General features: G+C 38.6%; 1 protein-coding gene across 2 annotated transcripts in view; it reads right to left on the reverse strand.

Moving 5' to 3' along the window:
• BMX (BMX non-receptor tyrosine kinase) overlaps nucleotides 1-17,558 on the reverse strand; it is a 59,385-nt gene that overhangs the window by 25,092 nt on the left and 16,735 nt on the right. For both annotated transcript variants that reach the window (XM_012434695.2, XM_064364510.1), the window contains exons 5-11: nucleotides 16,561-16,680; nucleotides 14,808-14,872; nucleotides 10,212-10,453; nucleotides 7,305-7,382; nucleotides 6,572-6,625; nucleotides 2,556-2,610; nucleotides 1,201-1,280 (exon numbers count right to left, since the gene is read on the reverse strand). In XM_012434695.2, coding sequence (XP_012290118.1) covers nucleotides 1,201-1,280; nucleotides 2,556-2,610; nucleotides 6,572-6,625; nucleotides 7,305-7,382; nucleotides 10,212-10,453; nucleotides 14,808-14,872; nucleotides 16,561-16,680 — 694 coding nt within the window. The remainder of the gene's footprint in view (nucleotides 1-1,200; nucleotides 1,281-2,555; nucleotides 2,611-6,571; nucleotides 6,626-7,304; nucleotides 7,383-10,211; nucleotides 10,454-14,807; nucleotides 14,873-16,560; nucleotides 16,681-17,558) is intronic.

Raw genomic sequence — 17,558 nt, forward strand, 5'->3', positions numbered from 1 at the left:
CCAAGGCAGATGATCATTTGATTTAGCTGCTAAAAAAGGGTTGTACACGTAGAAATTTTTAAAAGATCTTAATCAATATTTGACCAGATTCTCATTCCAAAGCATTGGAGGTTCAGTGTAAACACAGAGGTGTAGATGAAGGAACATGACTTGGCTATTGGAAGCACAGCTTCAAATTAGTCATTTATTAGCTCCAAATAGGTCTTTATAAGCTCTTTTTGAACTTCAGTCCTCTCATCTGCAATATGGTGTAAATAAAAACAGATTTCCTATTTGCTTTGGAGGATGATTAGAAGGAAAAAAAGAGCTAACTATCAATGAGAAAGTGGCTTGTAGAACTCTGGAGGAGGATTCTCATGATGATTTGCATGACGTGACTGTGGGGTGTCTTTTATGCCCAAGCGTTAGGGTACAGGGAGTGGAGCAGGTAGAACTACTCTTCCCCAGCAGCAACAACAGAAATAATGGTAATTACTGTTAGTTTATTAAGTGCTTACTATGTGTCAGGCACTTCTGGATAGAACATATCAATTAACTCACTTCACTTATGGAACATAAAAATCATTATGTTCCCTTTTCAAATGAAAACTTGAAGCACAGAGGTTAAGAAATTTCCTCAATGTCACAAAACCCTGAAATAGTAGAGCCAGGATTTGGATTTAGAAGTTTGACTTCAAACAAGAACTTTTAACCACACAAAGAGGACAGAGCCCCAGAAGGAAGCTGTGTAGAGAACACAGCTGCAGAGTCAACCTTCTGCTAACTCTGCAGGCAGTGGAAGTACTAAGAACTAGACACTGGAGTAGGCTTCTCTGCTCAGCAGGTGGCTAGGGCTGAGAGTATAGAGGCTCCATTGCTATTTTCTTTCTTTCTAAGCTTAGACCTGAATGAAACGGAATCACCCAGGAGTCTTTTAATAAACATTTACTGAGGTATGCTGTGCTCTGGGCACTCTCTTGCCTGGGTTGGGCAAGAGAGCACTAGCCAGAGAATGGCCTCTTGAAAGTAATGGGGCAAGGGTGCTAGCACAGTGGGGTGAGGGTGGTGGAGGCAACTACAAATGTTCACACTCAACAGAAATACTTTGATCTAAAATTCCAGAGTTTAAAGATTATGTCTTATCTCAAAATGTGATTATCAACAGCATATTCAAAGAGTATACACAGAAAGATAAAAGAAATAAATCCTTATCATACTTACTTCACAGCCTTACTAAATAAGGACACTGTGTACATTCCTGCTTGGCTGGAATTTCTAACCATAAATGCTCCTTCTTTTCCCTGAAAAGGAAGAAAAATTAAGAAGGAACAGAAAATATTTTCATTATTCTTGAAAATGATTTTGTATGGTAGGTGGTTGGAAAATACACCTTTTAGATCGACTTTATATGTCACGAAGGGCGCAGGTTTCTCATTCAATCTCTTTATAGATCTGCCCAGGGTATATGAACGCTTCCAGTTAATCTTTAAGCCTAGCACATACTTTTCTGGGTGTTTTGCTTATGTAAGCCTAATGTTTTCATCTTTAAGAAACAAAATTTAGAATCATGTATCACCATATCATGCCCTTGGAAGGTTTTAGAAAACCAAAGATACAGAATAAATTATTTTTAAAGTTCTATACTCAAGTTGTCTTTCTCAATGACTTGTGCTAATTCTAAGCAGATCAACATTCAGAAAGAGCAGATTATAAACTATAAATGTGACAAAACATCAAATGAAGTCATTACATTCTCACTAGCACCTCTCAAAGAAATAAGTGTAGTGTTTAGTGTTTTTATCAGGTTAAACTATATCAAAGTGTCATTTTTAGAGATCAAAAGAGTTTGCTATTGGCATCCCATACCAGTTAGTAATAAAATCAGATAAACACATTCTGTATCACAGCTGCTGTACTCTGGTCTAGGTGCCAATGAGCAGTGACAGAGCTGAGGTTAATGGCTACACTGGCAGTCTCCGATAAATCATCTTATTCATGCCCTGAGCAGTCCCCTCCTGTACTGACTCTAGGCTGAACCATGTGACTTGCTATGATCAATGGGACCTTAGCAAACACAATAAAAGCGAAGACTAGATAAGTGCTTGCATGGGGCTCGTCCTTTTCAACCACTGCCTTGAGATCACCATGCTGTGAGGAGGTCCAAGGAAGGCACATGGAGAGGCTGCTTGGGGAAGAACTGTGGAACTCCAGTTGACTGCCTCAGCTAAACCCAAGCCCCCAGTCAATCTACCAGCGAAATGCAGCCACAGGAGTGCCTGTAAGCAAAACGTGCCTAAGCACTGCTGGCCCAGCTGACTCACAGAATCATGAGAAATCATAAATCCCGCTGTTTCAAGCCACTAAATTTAGGAGTGGTTTATTATGCAGCAATAGATAATGGACACAGAAGTAGTGGCTAGACACAAAGGGCCTGGCAACCCACAGACCGGACAAGCAGCACTACAATGGCTTGACTATATAATTAACAGCAAGGTTTCTATGAGAAATGCATCAATCTCTGGGCCCCAAAATACAAAGAGATTCTGTGAGGCTGTTTTCAAGACAAGACTATTTACCTTTTGTCTGAGTAACTGTTCAGATTGTGATCTGGAGATGTTACCAGCAAACCAGCTGCAAAAGGAAAAAAAAATTATGTTTGAGAATTAATAAGCTTTAGATTATGTAACTTGACACTCAACTTTCTAATCTGTAAAATGAGTCATTGGCTTATGTCAGGGGTTTCCAAGCCTAACTGCTCAAGATAATCATTTGAGGAGCTTTTCAAAAATGCAGATGCTTAAGTTGCCACTACCAAATTCTGATGTTGGGGTGGGGCCTGCACATCTAATTTTTAAATGGGCTGGCATTAGGAATCTTTGGTTTTCTTCTAGGTGACTTCTGAGTTTTCCTACATTGTATCATTTTGAGTAAGGGCTAGAGATTAGATCTATGAAGAATATTCCAATGGGAAAGTCAGGGCTGCCAAGGATGAAAGCCCTTGTCTCCCAACCATATAATTTCCTTGTAATAATCTGATTATAGCATCTATTTTCAAATCAAATGCTTTTACTTTATATGTGGAGCTCAACAGGCCAAGAGCTGTTTCTCATGTGAGGGCAACAATGTCTGTGGCCTTTGGGCTTTAGACAGAAAGTCCTACTAAGGAAATGAGTAAAAGTAGGCCATGAGGTTGGATGCGGTATGGGTTTGGGGGAGTAGGAGGACCCCCTGGCTAGAAGATAACATCTGCAGAGGAAAGAAGTACAAGAGGAGAGTGAGGGTAGAAGGGATAAGTTGTAGGAAAAAAATCAATGCAGAAGGTATCAAAGAACTGGGCAGGAATGGATGGGAAGTGATTCTCTGTATAATCTCTGTATGAGTTTTGGGAAGAGATGTCAGTTGGTGAACAGTTCAATAAAGTATAAAGAGCCTTAGGCCGGGCGCGGTGGCTCATGCTTGTAATCCCAGCACTTTGGGAGGCTGAGGCGGGCAGATCATGAGGTCAGGAGTTCAAGACCAGCCTCGTCAACATGGTGAAACCCTGTCTCTACTAGAAAATACAAAAATTAGTGGGGCATGGTGGCTCATGCCTGTAATCCCAGCTACTTGGGAGGTTGAGATAGGAGAATTGCTTGAACTGGAACCTGGGAGGCTGAGATTGCATTGAGCCGAGATCATGCCGCTGCACTCCAGCCTGGGCTACAGAGTGAGACTCCATCTCAAAAAAAAAAAAAAAAAAAAAAAAGTCTTAGGCCAGCCAGCTTGGAGGTTTGGATTCTAGGCATAACTTCCAATATGTATTTGTATGACTTCGAACAAGCCACTTGGCCTCATTTGATCTTGGACTTCCCCACCTGTAAAACTAGGGAGAGGGTTGATCTTGATAAGTTTGAAAGTCTCTTGCATCTCTACCATTGTGGATACTGTATAACTAACACTTGAAATATTAACTGATGGTTTTTCTTATTAGTCAACATTTTAAGGTAATACTAACTAATCACAAGGCCCTTCAGGGGATATGATACAGGATATATACCTACAGGGGAATATAAGGAAGAAAATCAGGAATCGGGAGAGAGGTCTGGAGAGGCAAGGTGATATAACCTATATACCCTATACATTATATCCCCACACACACATATATAATTTTGCTGAGTCCTACCTCTTATTGTTTTAAAGAATGTTTTAATATTTCAATGACAGAGCAGCAGAGTCCTACACCTAGGTTTTTGTTTTGTTTTGTTTTTTGACAGGGTCTCACTCTGTCACACAGGCTGGAATGCAGTGGCATGATCTCGGCTCACTGCAGCCTCGACCTCCCAGGCTCAAGTGATCCTCCCAACTTAACCTTCCAAGTAGTTGGGACTACAGGCATGGGCAACCATGCCTGGCTAATTTTTGTATTTTTGTAGAGATGAGGTTTTGTCGTGTTGCCCAGGCTGATCTCGAACCTCTGAGCTCAAGTGATCTACCTACCTCGGCCTCTCAAAGTGCTGGGATTATAGGCATGAGCCACTATGCCTGGCCAGGCCTAGTCTTAACACATGATTTTCTATCTAAATCTCAGTGCTAAGTGCGTCTGTCTTTCATGGAATTGACTGGAATTGCTCATGAAGTTATGGCCATAAAACAAATACTCCCATGACACTGATAGAATAGGAAGCTGGGAGCTATAGTCCCAGATCCTATAGCTCTATAATCCTGAGCTCCCTTTGGTATCTCTTTGATTTTGAAGAGGACAAGTCTTCCCTGAGAATTTCCTCAATGTCTGTCTCTCACACACCACTTGCATTTAGAAAAGATGGGAATAGAGACTGTCTAAATGGTCATATCTGGGCTTACTCAATCAGAGAAAGACTTCCAATTTATTTAAATGCTAAAGACTACAATCCACAATTAGAGGATGACTGCCATTGGTTTAAGTCCTTGTGCTTCACTAAAGTGTAATTATCTTTGAAAATGACCATGGGTTGGTCATTCACAGTCTTTGATGTCTTAGTATGAATTATTCCATCAATGCTTTCCTGAGAATAGATGTTAGGGAAGAAGGTAAAGCCAGAAGAGAGCTAGAAGGTGATGAAGAGACCATGCCACAAAGGGATGGAGGGTACAGCACATCTTCCCCAGTGCAACAGGTATGGCTAGGGCCAGGCTGTCTTAGAGATGAGAGGAGGAGTGAAAACAGTAGCATGTACTTTGTAAAAGCCCTCGCTTCACATGTAACCAATAAATCAATAATACAACACTTGTACAAAAACAGAACTGGAAACATGCAATCCTAGTGTCCAAGTGAATTCTGTGCCATTTGGTATCAAGTGTCTGAAAAATGCAATATGCTCTATTATTCCTACCTCTTCTTAACACTAATCTTTACATCTAGGAGACAGTTATTCGTCCCTATTTGTAGAATGATAGACCCTTAGATTTTGGAAAGAACCTTAATAGTCACTTAGGCCAACCTTCTCAGTATATTGGGGGTGACTACACATTCTTATTTGCCTGGAAAAGTCCAGTTTATGCCTGATGTCCAGGTATAATTTTAATTTTAATTTTTGTGAGTACATAGTAGGCATATATATTTATGGGGTACATGAGATGTTTTGATAAAGGCATGCAATACATAATAATCACATCATGGAGTATGGGGGATCCATGCCCTCAAGCTCCTTTGAGTTACAAAAAATTCAATTACACTATTTAAGTTATTTTTAAATGTACAATTAAGTTATTATTAATAAGTATAGTTTTTAATAGTGGGCTTTTTCTCTCTCTAAAGTATCCCAATTTTGATGTTAAATGACATGGTTGGCTGGGAGCTGTGGCTGTAATCCCAGCACTTTGGGAGGCTGAGGTGGGTGGGTCACCTAAGGTCAGAAGTTTGAGACCAGCCTGGCCAGCACAGCGAAATCCTGTCTCTACTAAAAATACAAAAATTAGCTGGACATGGTGGCAGGTGCCTATAATCCCACCTACTCGGGAGGCTGAGGCAGGAGAATCGCTTGAACCCAGGAGGCAGAGGTTGCAGTGAGCCAAGATTGTGCCATTGCACTCCAGCCTGGGTGACAAGAGCGAAACTCGATCTCAAAAATAAATAAATAAATAAAAATGACAAGGTCATCCTAAGAATAGGGATCTGTCGACATAAATATGGCCATGTTCATGGTCTCATTTGTGCTACCCTGTAAAATTACTGCATCATTAATAACTTCTCCAAAATTATTACTCAATGTTAATAAGAACTTTCAAACCTCACCTTAATTAGAGGTCTCCAGGAAAGAAATAATGAACAAAAACATTTTATGCCATATCTACAAAGACAAAGCAAAATGAAGGCGATGCTGGACATATGACAAATCCAATGAGTATTTGCAGCCAATTTAGATAACCCAGTTTTGGGAAAAATATTTTCATTGGTAACAACCCAGCTCATTGTCACCTGTCATCTAGATAAATGGCCCAGAACTTCACATGAGTTTACCCACATAAATACAGCCTTCTGAGGTCTCAGCCATCTGTTTTAATGTCTTTGAGGAAGAGAGTAGAAGTATCTATGTCTGATTTTAGAAGAACACAAAAGACTTTCAATACTCACTCATAATCATCCAGGTTTTCCTCTTCTTCAGATGAACTTGACTCAGGGAATCCCCTTAAGAAGAGTTGGGAAAAACATGAGTGCAAAAAAGCACCAAGAAATAATCCAAGTGCCTAATCATGCAATATGAAATCCCACCCTGATTTTATCCACCTAAATAATATTTCGACTGTTAGGTTTCTCCTTCTGCACTTGGGAAGGTATCAACACAGCGACAGTAAAGACAGAGTCATTCAAAAGTTGGACTCATGCCAAGTTTTAATGAGAGAATGGCTCTTTGATACAGGAGATCCCCAGGAGGCCCCCACAGGAACTTGTCTTTCTTGGACTTTTTCCAAAGACTGGGCTCATGAAGTAGATGAAGACTCCTTCAGAGATGGCTGTAGTATAAAGCTAAAAAAAAAAAGTGGGTTGTGTATATAGCTATTCTTAGGGAAGAGTTATTCAACTCTAGGTTGCTTTTCTTCCTGCTAGAGATGCCTGAGTCAGAAATATTAATGTTTGTACTACTACTGGTATATGCCATGGATGCTGGCTAGGGTGAATCAGTGCAAGAAAAATTAGAACCTACAAGCCATCTATTCAGGGTTCAGAGAGGCAAACTACATAGAGTTTTTTGGTTTATATTTACCTTAAGTATAAAGCCTAGCTGCAAAATTATTGCAAGTTTGGTTAGTTTTCCTGAAAATGAAAGCATATTCTGGGTGTACAGGAATAACTGAATTTGATTTACCATGAAATCTTTGAGGTGCTCTGATTTACATTTCTTTCTTTTTGGTTACTGGATGCAATATCTTCACTGCTGCTGCTACTGCAAAAAAGAGACATTTCATAAGTTTATAAACGTATGTCTACTTATAAATTTTAAATGACAAAAGCAATTTTGTTCAGATATGTTTTAGCTCTATTTGACATTTTGACCCACACATTTTACTTGTTTGGGAAACTTAAGCTAATGAGTTACTTCACATTTTGGTTCTTTCAGGCATTCGAATGAAAGCGATAGTTTGGCAACATTTCTAAACAAAAGAAAATTGTTAATAATGGCTCATAATGATTCCAAACAATAGAAAATCTAGATTAATTTAATAAATCATCTTGACTGGATTTGCCCTGATTTTCTTATAGGTATGCAAGCATTCTGTCACTTACATATTTTTAAATAACCTATTTTCCTCTTTGCTATTATGACTACAATTAAAATTCTTGAAAATGCTGATCTTGTTGCTCCTTCTGGACACAGATGGATAAGCAGGATTTTCATCATCCTCTGCCATAGATCATTTTATCTCTTTCATTTGGGGTATTAAGCAGAGCATGAGGAAGTGCCTACCTCTCAAAGTCTAAAGGCTGTTTTATCTGGAATGTAGGACCTATTTCCTGTTTGCCTTCATAGTCCAGACTTTTTTTTTTCAAAACCACAGTTCATAGAAACAAGCTTCCTTAGCAAGGAAATGCTCCACCGGCTCAACTTCAAGGAATGCCTAGAGAAAGCCCTCAAGCACTAACATGGCTTTCTCTCTACCTTCCCAAAGAGCCTTGCCCACTAGAATAGCTTTTATTTAGCCTTGTTATTTTTAAAAACACATGGAAAATGTCCATCAATAGTGCACTACTTAGGTTTACCTAGTATTTATATAATGGGTACTTTACAGATATTAAAAATAATCAGATAAGTTGCACATCAATGTAAATGTACTTAACACTACTGAACTGTGTGCTTAAAAGTAATTAAGATGGTAAATTTTATGTTATGTATATTTTACCAAAATTAAACAAAATTAAAAATGTAAAAGTCAGGTGTATCCTCATGTATTCGAATAAGAAAAATGCTGAAGATGTCAAGTGAAAAGAACAAATGTCAAAGAAGACTGTATCGTGAGAACTTGCTTTTGTATGCACATGGCCACATGTGCATAGAAAACATTTTAGGGGAATGTAAATGGAATATTCTGTAATATTCAAATGCTCTAATGGGAGTATAGATTATCATACTAAACAGAAAAAAAGATTAAAAAGAAGCTCAAGGGAATAGTAATAATGACAGAAAGTTGATAAAAGTATGATCGCATATATGAGCTGAGAATCATGGCTGCACTTTAAAAACTCAAGCTCCATGAAGATCTTTTAGCAATTATTAAAATTCACTCGTGAATGCAATGCTGCCCATGCTAAGAGGCGATCAATCAATCCTTTCTTAAAATAACTAGCTTTCTGAAGTTCTAGGGAAAATCCACAGTTGGGACTAAATCTAAGGAGGTGCAAATCTAAGGGAGTGTCAAAAAGTCAGTAATCAAGATAAATAGTTTTTTAATGAAATATTTTTTAAAATAAAAATTCATGCGAGTAACCCATGATGAACAAAATGGTGACATTTTAAATAAAGATAGAATCTGACAATTTATGAGTTAGTAGCTGAGCAGCAACCCCCTGTGAATCAACAGTTCTTCCTAGTTATTTGAAAACAGGTCAGTCTGTTTCACCTCACACCTCTCTCAATGAATCACTGGAGTTTCTGTCAGGGAAGGGACCTGGAACACAATTAACATGACTTCCACTCTCCTTGTATCTGGTTTTACTGATCCTCTCCTTCCATAAGAATGGTGGGCTACAGGCACACCAAAGTAACCCCTTCCCTCAGGCACCAGGTATAGATTAATACACTAGGACTCTAGCTCCACTTTGGAATGAAAGGGACCATGACTTGTTATACTGAAAAAAAAAATCAGGAAGAATACACTTACATTATTTCAAATTCTGTATGCCCTGTATTATTGGAACTTTGAGTAAGTGGCTTTAGGCAAAAATGATGAGGATGGAAAAAATAAAGGAATAAAAGGACATGTGAAAAAACTAAGAAAAGAGATACACAGTGAGTGAGAGAGTTGCTCTGTATCCACTGTGGGGAAAGGCAGACATGACTACCTTGCAGAGATGCTGATAACTGAGTGAGAAGATGGCAGATAACAGACAATGTCATGGGGAGGAGGACTGAGGCAGGAAATAAGGAAGGGGACTCACTTGACCCTTTCCATTTGGTCATCTTGCAATTCAATTCAACATTTATTGGGCGTCAAGTGTAGAGCAAACTCAGTGCCAGACCCAGAGATATATGCACACACAATTTACTTATTGCCTTCAAGGCATTTTCAATTCTGGCATTAGATGGAATCTTTAGGCTAAAAACCGTGAGAAGACTAATCAGGTCAGGAGAGGTGAGGTTGTGCATTCTAAGAAGGCAAGCCATGGCCTTGCTTGAAATGCTGTTTGTCATTTGGCTAGTGATGCTGAAGCACATTATAAAAGTAAGCCCATCCTAAGCTCTTTCATATAAAGGATAGATTTTAAAGGTTCTGTATTCTTTAAATGTGGAGATATTTGGGGGGAGAAGGAGGAGAAAGGGAAGGGAATAAAACGATCATGTATTATTGAGATCATTAGATTGCATAATCTAAACGGAAAATCTATACTTCTCAGCGCCAGTGGGACCACTGCTTCCCCAGGCTTCTGGCTCAAGCACTGAACATTTTCTGAGAGGACAGCCTCAGGCCTGGATCAACAGCTTTGTTGTCCAGGTCCAGGACAGTGGGGTAGTGTCTACTCTACATGCTGGGCAGCCCATCTGAAAGCTGGGGATTACCTTTTCAGTTTCCTTACTTGCCACCAGTCAGGGCAGTCTTCCCTTGGAATATACTGCATGTGGACGTTTGGCTGGGAGCCGTAGGTTTTCTTTGAGTCGCTGTCATATTGGGCTAAAGTGGTACTTGAAGACGGTGGCTGGGAACCATAGTTTTTCTTTGAGTGGTTGTCATATTGGGCTAGAATCGTACTTGAAGATGGTGCATCCATTTTGAGAATAGGAACTGCCCGAGGTATCTTCAGCTTTGGAGGGGAAGAGATTTTAATAATCACAGTGAGACACAGATTCAGGTACTGGGAACTGACAACTAAAGTGTATCAGTTCTTGAAAGAGAGAGAAAGGAAGGAAGGAAGGGAGTGAGGAAGGGAAGAAGGAAAGAAGCGAAGAAAGAAGAAAGGTATGAGCAAGGATATGGAGTAACTGGAACTCATACTTTTGCTGGTTGGAGTATGAAGTGGTACAACAACACTGGAAATTTGTTTGCAGAATCTACGACATCTGGGCATGCATCATACCCTATGACTCATACATTATATGTATATATACCCAACAGTGAAACCAAAAGACCTGTAAAAGAATGTTCATAGTAGAATGATTTTAATTAGATAAAAACTAGAAACTGCCTACATGCCCATCAAGAGGATAAAATAATAAGCATGTGGTTGTTGAAGGCTGAATAATGGTCTCCCGAATGTGTTCATGTCCAAATTCCCAGAATCTGTGAATACCTTACATGGTAAAAGAGACTTTGCAGATTGGAATTAAGTTAAGGGTCTTGAGATGGGGCGACTATTCTGGATTTTGTGGGAGTGGGCCTGATGTAATCCAAAGGGCCCTTATAAAAGGGAGATAAGGTGGTCAGAGATTAGAGAGCCGTGAGAATGGAAGCACAGGTCAGAGAGCAGAGGAACTGTGACCTTTTGGTTCCGTAAGACAGGGGAAGGAGCCAGGAACCAATGAGTGTAAATACCCTTTAGGATTTGGAAAATGCAAAGAAACAGATTCTTCCCTAAAGCTTCCAGAGGAAACATAGCTATGCAGACCCATTTTACACATATGATCTTCTGAACTATAAGGGAATAAATGTGTATTGCTTTAAGCCACTAAATTTGTGTGGTAATTTGTTAGAACAGCAATAAGAAACCAATACAGTTGTATATTCACACAATTGAATTCTATACAATGATGACAATAAACTACAACCACATACTAAAAAAAAATCTCATAAATTGTAAAAAAGAACACACACAATAAATGACTCTACACTTTATGATTCCATTCATATAAAAGTCAAAATCAGGCAAACAATCTATGATGTTATAGATCAGGTTAGCAACTACTCTTGTACGGTAGTAGTGACTGAAAGGGAACATCAGGGTGTCCCTGGGGTTCTGCGATGTCGTGTTTCTTTATCTGAGGGTGGATTATAGAGAAGTGTTCAGTTTGTGAAAATTCATCAAGCTGAACACTTAGGATTTGTGTACTTTTCTATGTTCATGTTATATTTCAGTTAAAAATTCGCAATATGTATGTGTGTGTGTGTGCATGTGTGACAGAGATGCTTTTAATATTTTTTCATACTGTATTTTACTTTTTTCAGGAATTTCATTTATTTGGGGTTAAGGCTTTGATGCTCTGGAAATTTTAGTTATGCAGGACAGTGTTATTTATGAGCTGTGAGATAGGCTATCTCCAAAGAAAAATGCACTGGGAGGTTCCTTAAATGGAAATCATTTAAGGAAATCTCTTCGAACAGAACAGCTAGAGAGCTGATTTGCATTTCCTCCATTCAGAAAATAAACCCTCTACTTAATACTCTGGTAAAAAAACAAATAAACAACAACCAAAAAAAGAAAGAAAGAAAGAAAAACATACTTTATATGATACCCTCTCTGATCCCTGGTTCATTTGGGCAGCTTATAATCAAAACAGGCTTATGAACCCTTAGCCACTGATTCGCCTAACTGATAATTTTCAATATATCACCCAGAGAATTTCCTGCAGGAGAATAGATGCAATGGTTTCTGGCTCTTAAATTATCTTCTGTTCTTAGAGTAGTCAAAAACAAACTTTATCGGTAATTCACTGTTTTTAAACTGCAGAATTCAGTGACTTTTGTAAATATATCAACTTGTATAACCATCGCCACAGCCCAGTCTGTCCATCACTCCAGTAAGATCCCTCATATCTATTTGCAGTCAATTCTCATCTCTACTCTGATCCCAGGCAACCACTGATCACCCTTTGTCTCTATAGATTTGCCTAATCTGGACATTGCTCCTAGGTATTTTAGAGGACCATACTTTTCAAGCTTCAGGACTGAAACATATTTTCAAACCCAAACAGCAATGTTGCTAATAGCAAAGTAAAAACTCCAAACCATTATAATTGTTTTCTAGGGCTGTTATGACAAATTACTATAAGTTTGATGAATTAGAACCACAAAAATCTATTCTTCCACAGTTCTGGAGGCTAGAAGTCCAAAATCAAGGTTTCAGCATTGCTGTACTTACTCTGAAGCCTCTGGGAGAAAATCTTCCCTTGCCTCTCTCAGCTTCTCGTGGTTCCAAGTTGCTATGGTTTGGATATTCGACCCCTCCAAACTTTATGTTGACATGTGATCTCCAGTGTTGGAGGTAGAGCTTAACAGGACGTGTTTGGGTCATAGGGGCAAATCCCTCATTAATGACCTAGTGCCATTCTCATGGTAGTGAATTAGTTCTCATTCTATGATTTTCCATGAGTGCTGGTTGTTGAAGAGAGCCTGCCACCTCCCTTCCCTCTCTCTTGTTTCTTCTCTCTTACCATGTAATTTCTGCACATACTAGCTCCCCTTCCCTTATGCCATGAGTGGAAGCAGCCTAAGGCCCTCATCAGATGGAGATGCCAGTGCTGTATGCTACTTGTACAGCCTGCAGAATGGTGAGCCAAATAAACTTCTTTATCAATTACCCAGCCTCAGGTATTCCTTAGTAGCAACACAAATGGACTAAGAAACAGGTGTTCCTCGGCTTGTGGTAACATAACTCCTATCTCTTCCTAGTTCTTCACATGGCCTTCTCCTCTGTGTATCTCTCTGTGTCCTCTCATCTTTTTACTAGTCATTAGATTTATGGCTCACTCTCATCTTGTGTGATTTCATCTTGATCTTTAACTAATTACATCTGCAAAGGTCCTAGTTCCAATAAGGTCACATTCTTAGGTTTTAGATGGACGTGAAATTTGGGGGACATTATTCAGTCTACTACAATAATGAATTATTTTTGTCTTTCATGTTAATTCACAAAAATTATATGGCTTTTACTTAGAGAGAAGTAAGTGTATGCAAATGTGTGTAGCTGAAAATAAGTACTCAAGACACCATAGACCCAATAGGTGAATGGAGATGTCCTCTTGCTTTCAGATGAGCTTCCAGAGAACCACTGGGAAGTCATTTTGTATGTATCCTGCCATTTGAGGAGGTTCACACCTGCCTGGGAAGCCTAAAAACAGGAGGCTGTGGCTATGAACCCAAGAAAGTAGAGCAAAAAGAGAGCAGTAGCCTGTACTTCAAGAAAGAGCTGCAGACAGCTTAATTAGCCAGAGCAATCAAGGTTTTGTTTGTTTTCCTATAGGCCAACTCCACCCTCGGGAAAAAGTTGGCTGACAGCCATCTTAGAATATTGAGGGTTGAAAACCCAAGAGCTGAGGATCGAGATCTCTCCCCTGTCATAAAATTACATGTGGATCTGCCCCTCAGTAGGAAATTCCCAAAAGTCTCCCATGAGATAAAGAATCAGTGCTGGAAAACTCATTCAGATACCACCACCACTAAATCATGATAGGACCAGCTACATGTGAGTGTCTTTTTTTTTTTTTTTTAAATTAGACCTCATCTTCCTTGAACCTAATTCTGAAAAGGCCATGAATCCCAGTCCTTCCAAAATCCCTCCCCAAAAGCAGGCTGCCAGGTATGCAGGCCCAAGCTAGGTGAAGGATGTTTAACTTGGGATGGTGTTTGCAATCATGTGATAAATAACATTGGATGGTACAATTCAGAGGCTGTTCTCATGACAAGTAATGGGGAAATTTTTATCATTTGAGAATGACTACAAAAGTATGGAATCTGGCAAAGACTATTTGGAGGCAGGGAAAAAAGCCCACTGAATAGTTTTGAAGGGATAATGGAGAGAAAGAATTATGTAGTTTTCTGCTTTTGTCCTATAGAGTTTTATTTCAACACCAGGATGCTTCCGTAAAGCAGTATTGGCCATGTTGGTGGTAAGGAAAGAATGACGGCTAATAACAGCTGCCTGTTATGTGTGATGCTATCTTAAGGACCTCTCCCACATGCACCCATTTTTTTTGGTGACTATTTATGGGCTTACCGGTTAGGAAAAGACACAATAATTAAATACAAAAATATAAGATATTGCAATGGTTCTATATTTGAACCCACTATTCAATACCACCCATAGCTATTATCCAGAGTTCATGTTTTTTCTCTCTTTGCTGAGAAGTCTAAATGAATTCCACATTTTCTAGTCTCGAATCTGGCAACTCTTGGTTTATTTAACAGATCCTGACCATAAAAACCTTTTTAAAATGTTGACTTACCACTCTGTCTGGGAAGGTAGGAACTCTGTGTTTCTCTTCATTGACTGAAATATGCAGATCAGCATCTGAACATTAAAACAAAGTAATATCAGAAGGAACTTTAAACAAAGCAAAGAGAAACACTCAATGTTATGAATTAAAAGAATGAACCAGTTTGTGTGAGCAATACTCTAAGTGAATCCAGGCACAACATCTGGATTGATTCTGTAGCTTTCCTATATAATGCTTAACTCTGTGTAGGCTATGTATCTTGGAAAGAGGGTGGATCAATACATCTTGGACAAAAAGAAATAAAGACACCCAACTTTTTCTTTTAGTTGCTATGCCCATGGACTTCCCAGTAGTTAAGCAGAAGAAGTCAAGGGAATAAATTATACTTGGGCAGATAGACAGTATTACAGCTGCTCAGGAGCTACAACACCTCTACACTCTGTAGTTTTTCTCAGAGGCACAGCACCTGTAGGCACCCACGTGGTGAATGTCATCCAGACAGAGCCTAGGAAGGCAATCCCAAGGCAGTGCTCTCTCTGGCCTTTTTCCTGCTCCTTCCAGAAAGTTAGGGCATGGTCAAAGCTGGAATCTGACCTGCTAGGTAATGATAACAGATCATAGACTAAACTACTGGGGAAAATGATTAATACCATAAGGAGACATTACTCCTCAGACATTACTCCCTTTCCTTACAGTGGAGGGAAGACCCATGTGCAATCTGTATAGTTCATTAAATCACTGTAAGTCATGAGTATAAAGAGCAATGTGATATAATTAAGATTAATAAATATTCATTGTATAGTCTAATTAGGATGTGAAACACAATGAGTATTTGTTAATTGGTTTTGGGAGGCAAAATGACCAATATTAACATTAACATGATTGTTGGGTATCAATACTGTTATGAGGTGAATTTAAAAAATATTTCATGTGCCTATATCTTTTCCAGTTCATGAAATTCTATCCTGTAGCTGATCTCATTCAATTCTTTAAAGTCATTGTAATCCAGGCATATTTTGTCCAGGCTGGTAAAACTGTTACCAAAATAAGTTTTCCTATTTTGTATTTATCAAAAACTTTATGTTAAATAATTTTAAACTTTAAATATATATAAGTCCCCCTTGTTCCCTGGGAATACAACTCTGGATAGAATCTGATTTCACACAAAGCAAGCCCTTTCTGATGTCATTAAGAAATTAACACACATATACAGAATGGCAAACTCCTTTAAATATATATTCTGAAACTTGGCCATCATTTTAGTATATATGGTGATAAAAAGTATTACTTAAATTATATCTTTCTGTATATTTTTTAAAAAGAATATTGTTTTTCCAGTTTATGATTTTTGTAATTTATAAGAAGGGAGAGCTGGTTTTCTTATCAAGTTGGAAACCTAGCTGTTTGAACCATGGTGACACATCCAACACATTCTACCTTTTTGGCATTTATCTTGAGCCAGGAAAAATTATGGGAGGAAATAACAGCTCATTGCTTGATTAATGATTCAAATTTTAAAAATATTTCTCATGAAATGAAAGAATGACAGATGTTAATATTGTTATTATCTTAATGGCCATGAGTCAATTGACCCTAGAGTGAGATTTCATTTGTCACATAGCATCTGCAAGGGTGAATTTTCATGATGCCAACCAATCTGGTACATCTTGTTTTTTGGCAAACTCTTCTGGCCTCTGGCAGGTTTAGCCTAATGGAGCACCATCCACCCAAGGTCCCGTCCAACAGAGGGATCACACATTACATGCTTCCCAGAGGGTACATCCTGGGGCTGCTTTACAACTCTGCTGGCAACACAGGAACTTTCCGTCCACGAAGAACCCACTATGGTACTTGATCAGCAGGTGGGGGTTACCCCTTATCTCTGAGGAGCAGACAGGAAGAAAACAAGACGTTAGCAAGCACTGGCCCAAGAGGAGAAACACATTCAGTAAGTGCTGTTATCACAGAACAATAAAAATCCCATTTGGCCAGCAATCAAGGTAAGAGCAAATAGTTCCCGAAGGATACGTCTTTCACTCAAACATTAATAAGCCAAAAAGAAAAAAGAAAAGTCTAACCATGAGTATGTTGAGAACAACAGAGTAACATATCATTTTTGAAGAAAAAATAGCTAGTAAAATGCAGATACAGATCAGCTTGATGTTAGGATTTTAGGGATATATCTGGAAGAAAGTGAGTGGGTTACAGCACATAGTGTTTTCCTGTGGCAGAAGGGGGAGTATGGGGATAAATTTTAGCAAAAAGTTTAAAAAAGGCCCAGATAAACATACACTTCCATCTACTTTTTATTGTGAAAATTTTCAAATGTACAGACAAGTTGCAAGAATAAGATTAATACAATGAGCATCCATGTGCCTTTTACCTAGATTCACCGATTATTGTCACATTTGCTTTATCTTTTTCTCTCTGTACATATGTATTATTTTAATTTTAAAATCATTATTATATTGTGCTTAATAATTTGCAAGTAGGTAGTAGATGGTATGACCTAAATAATGTCATCCTTAAATGCTTCCGTATATAACTTATATTAACAAGGACGTTCTCTCATAATACAATTATCAAACTCAGGAACTTTAACACGGATACAATATTATTATTATGATTATTTATTTTTAATTTTTTAAATTTTTATTTTACTTTAAATTCTGGGATACATGTGCAGAACATACAGGTTTGTTACATAGGGATACATGCGCCATGGTGGTTTGCTGCACCCATCAACCCATCATCTAGGTT

Source organism: Aotus nancymaae, unplaced genomic scaffold, assembly GCF_030222135.1.
Source record: "Aotus nancymaae isolate 86718 unplaced genomic scaffold, 86718_ANA_hifiasm-v0.15.2.pri h1tg000058l, whole genome shotgun sequence".
Taxonomy (NCBI): Eukaryota; Metazoa; Chordata; class Mammalia; order Primates; family Aotidae; genus Aotus; species Aotus nancymaae.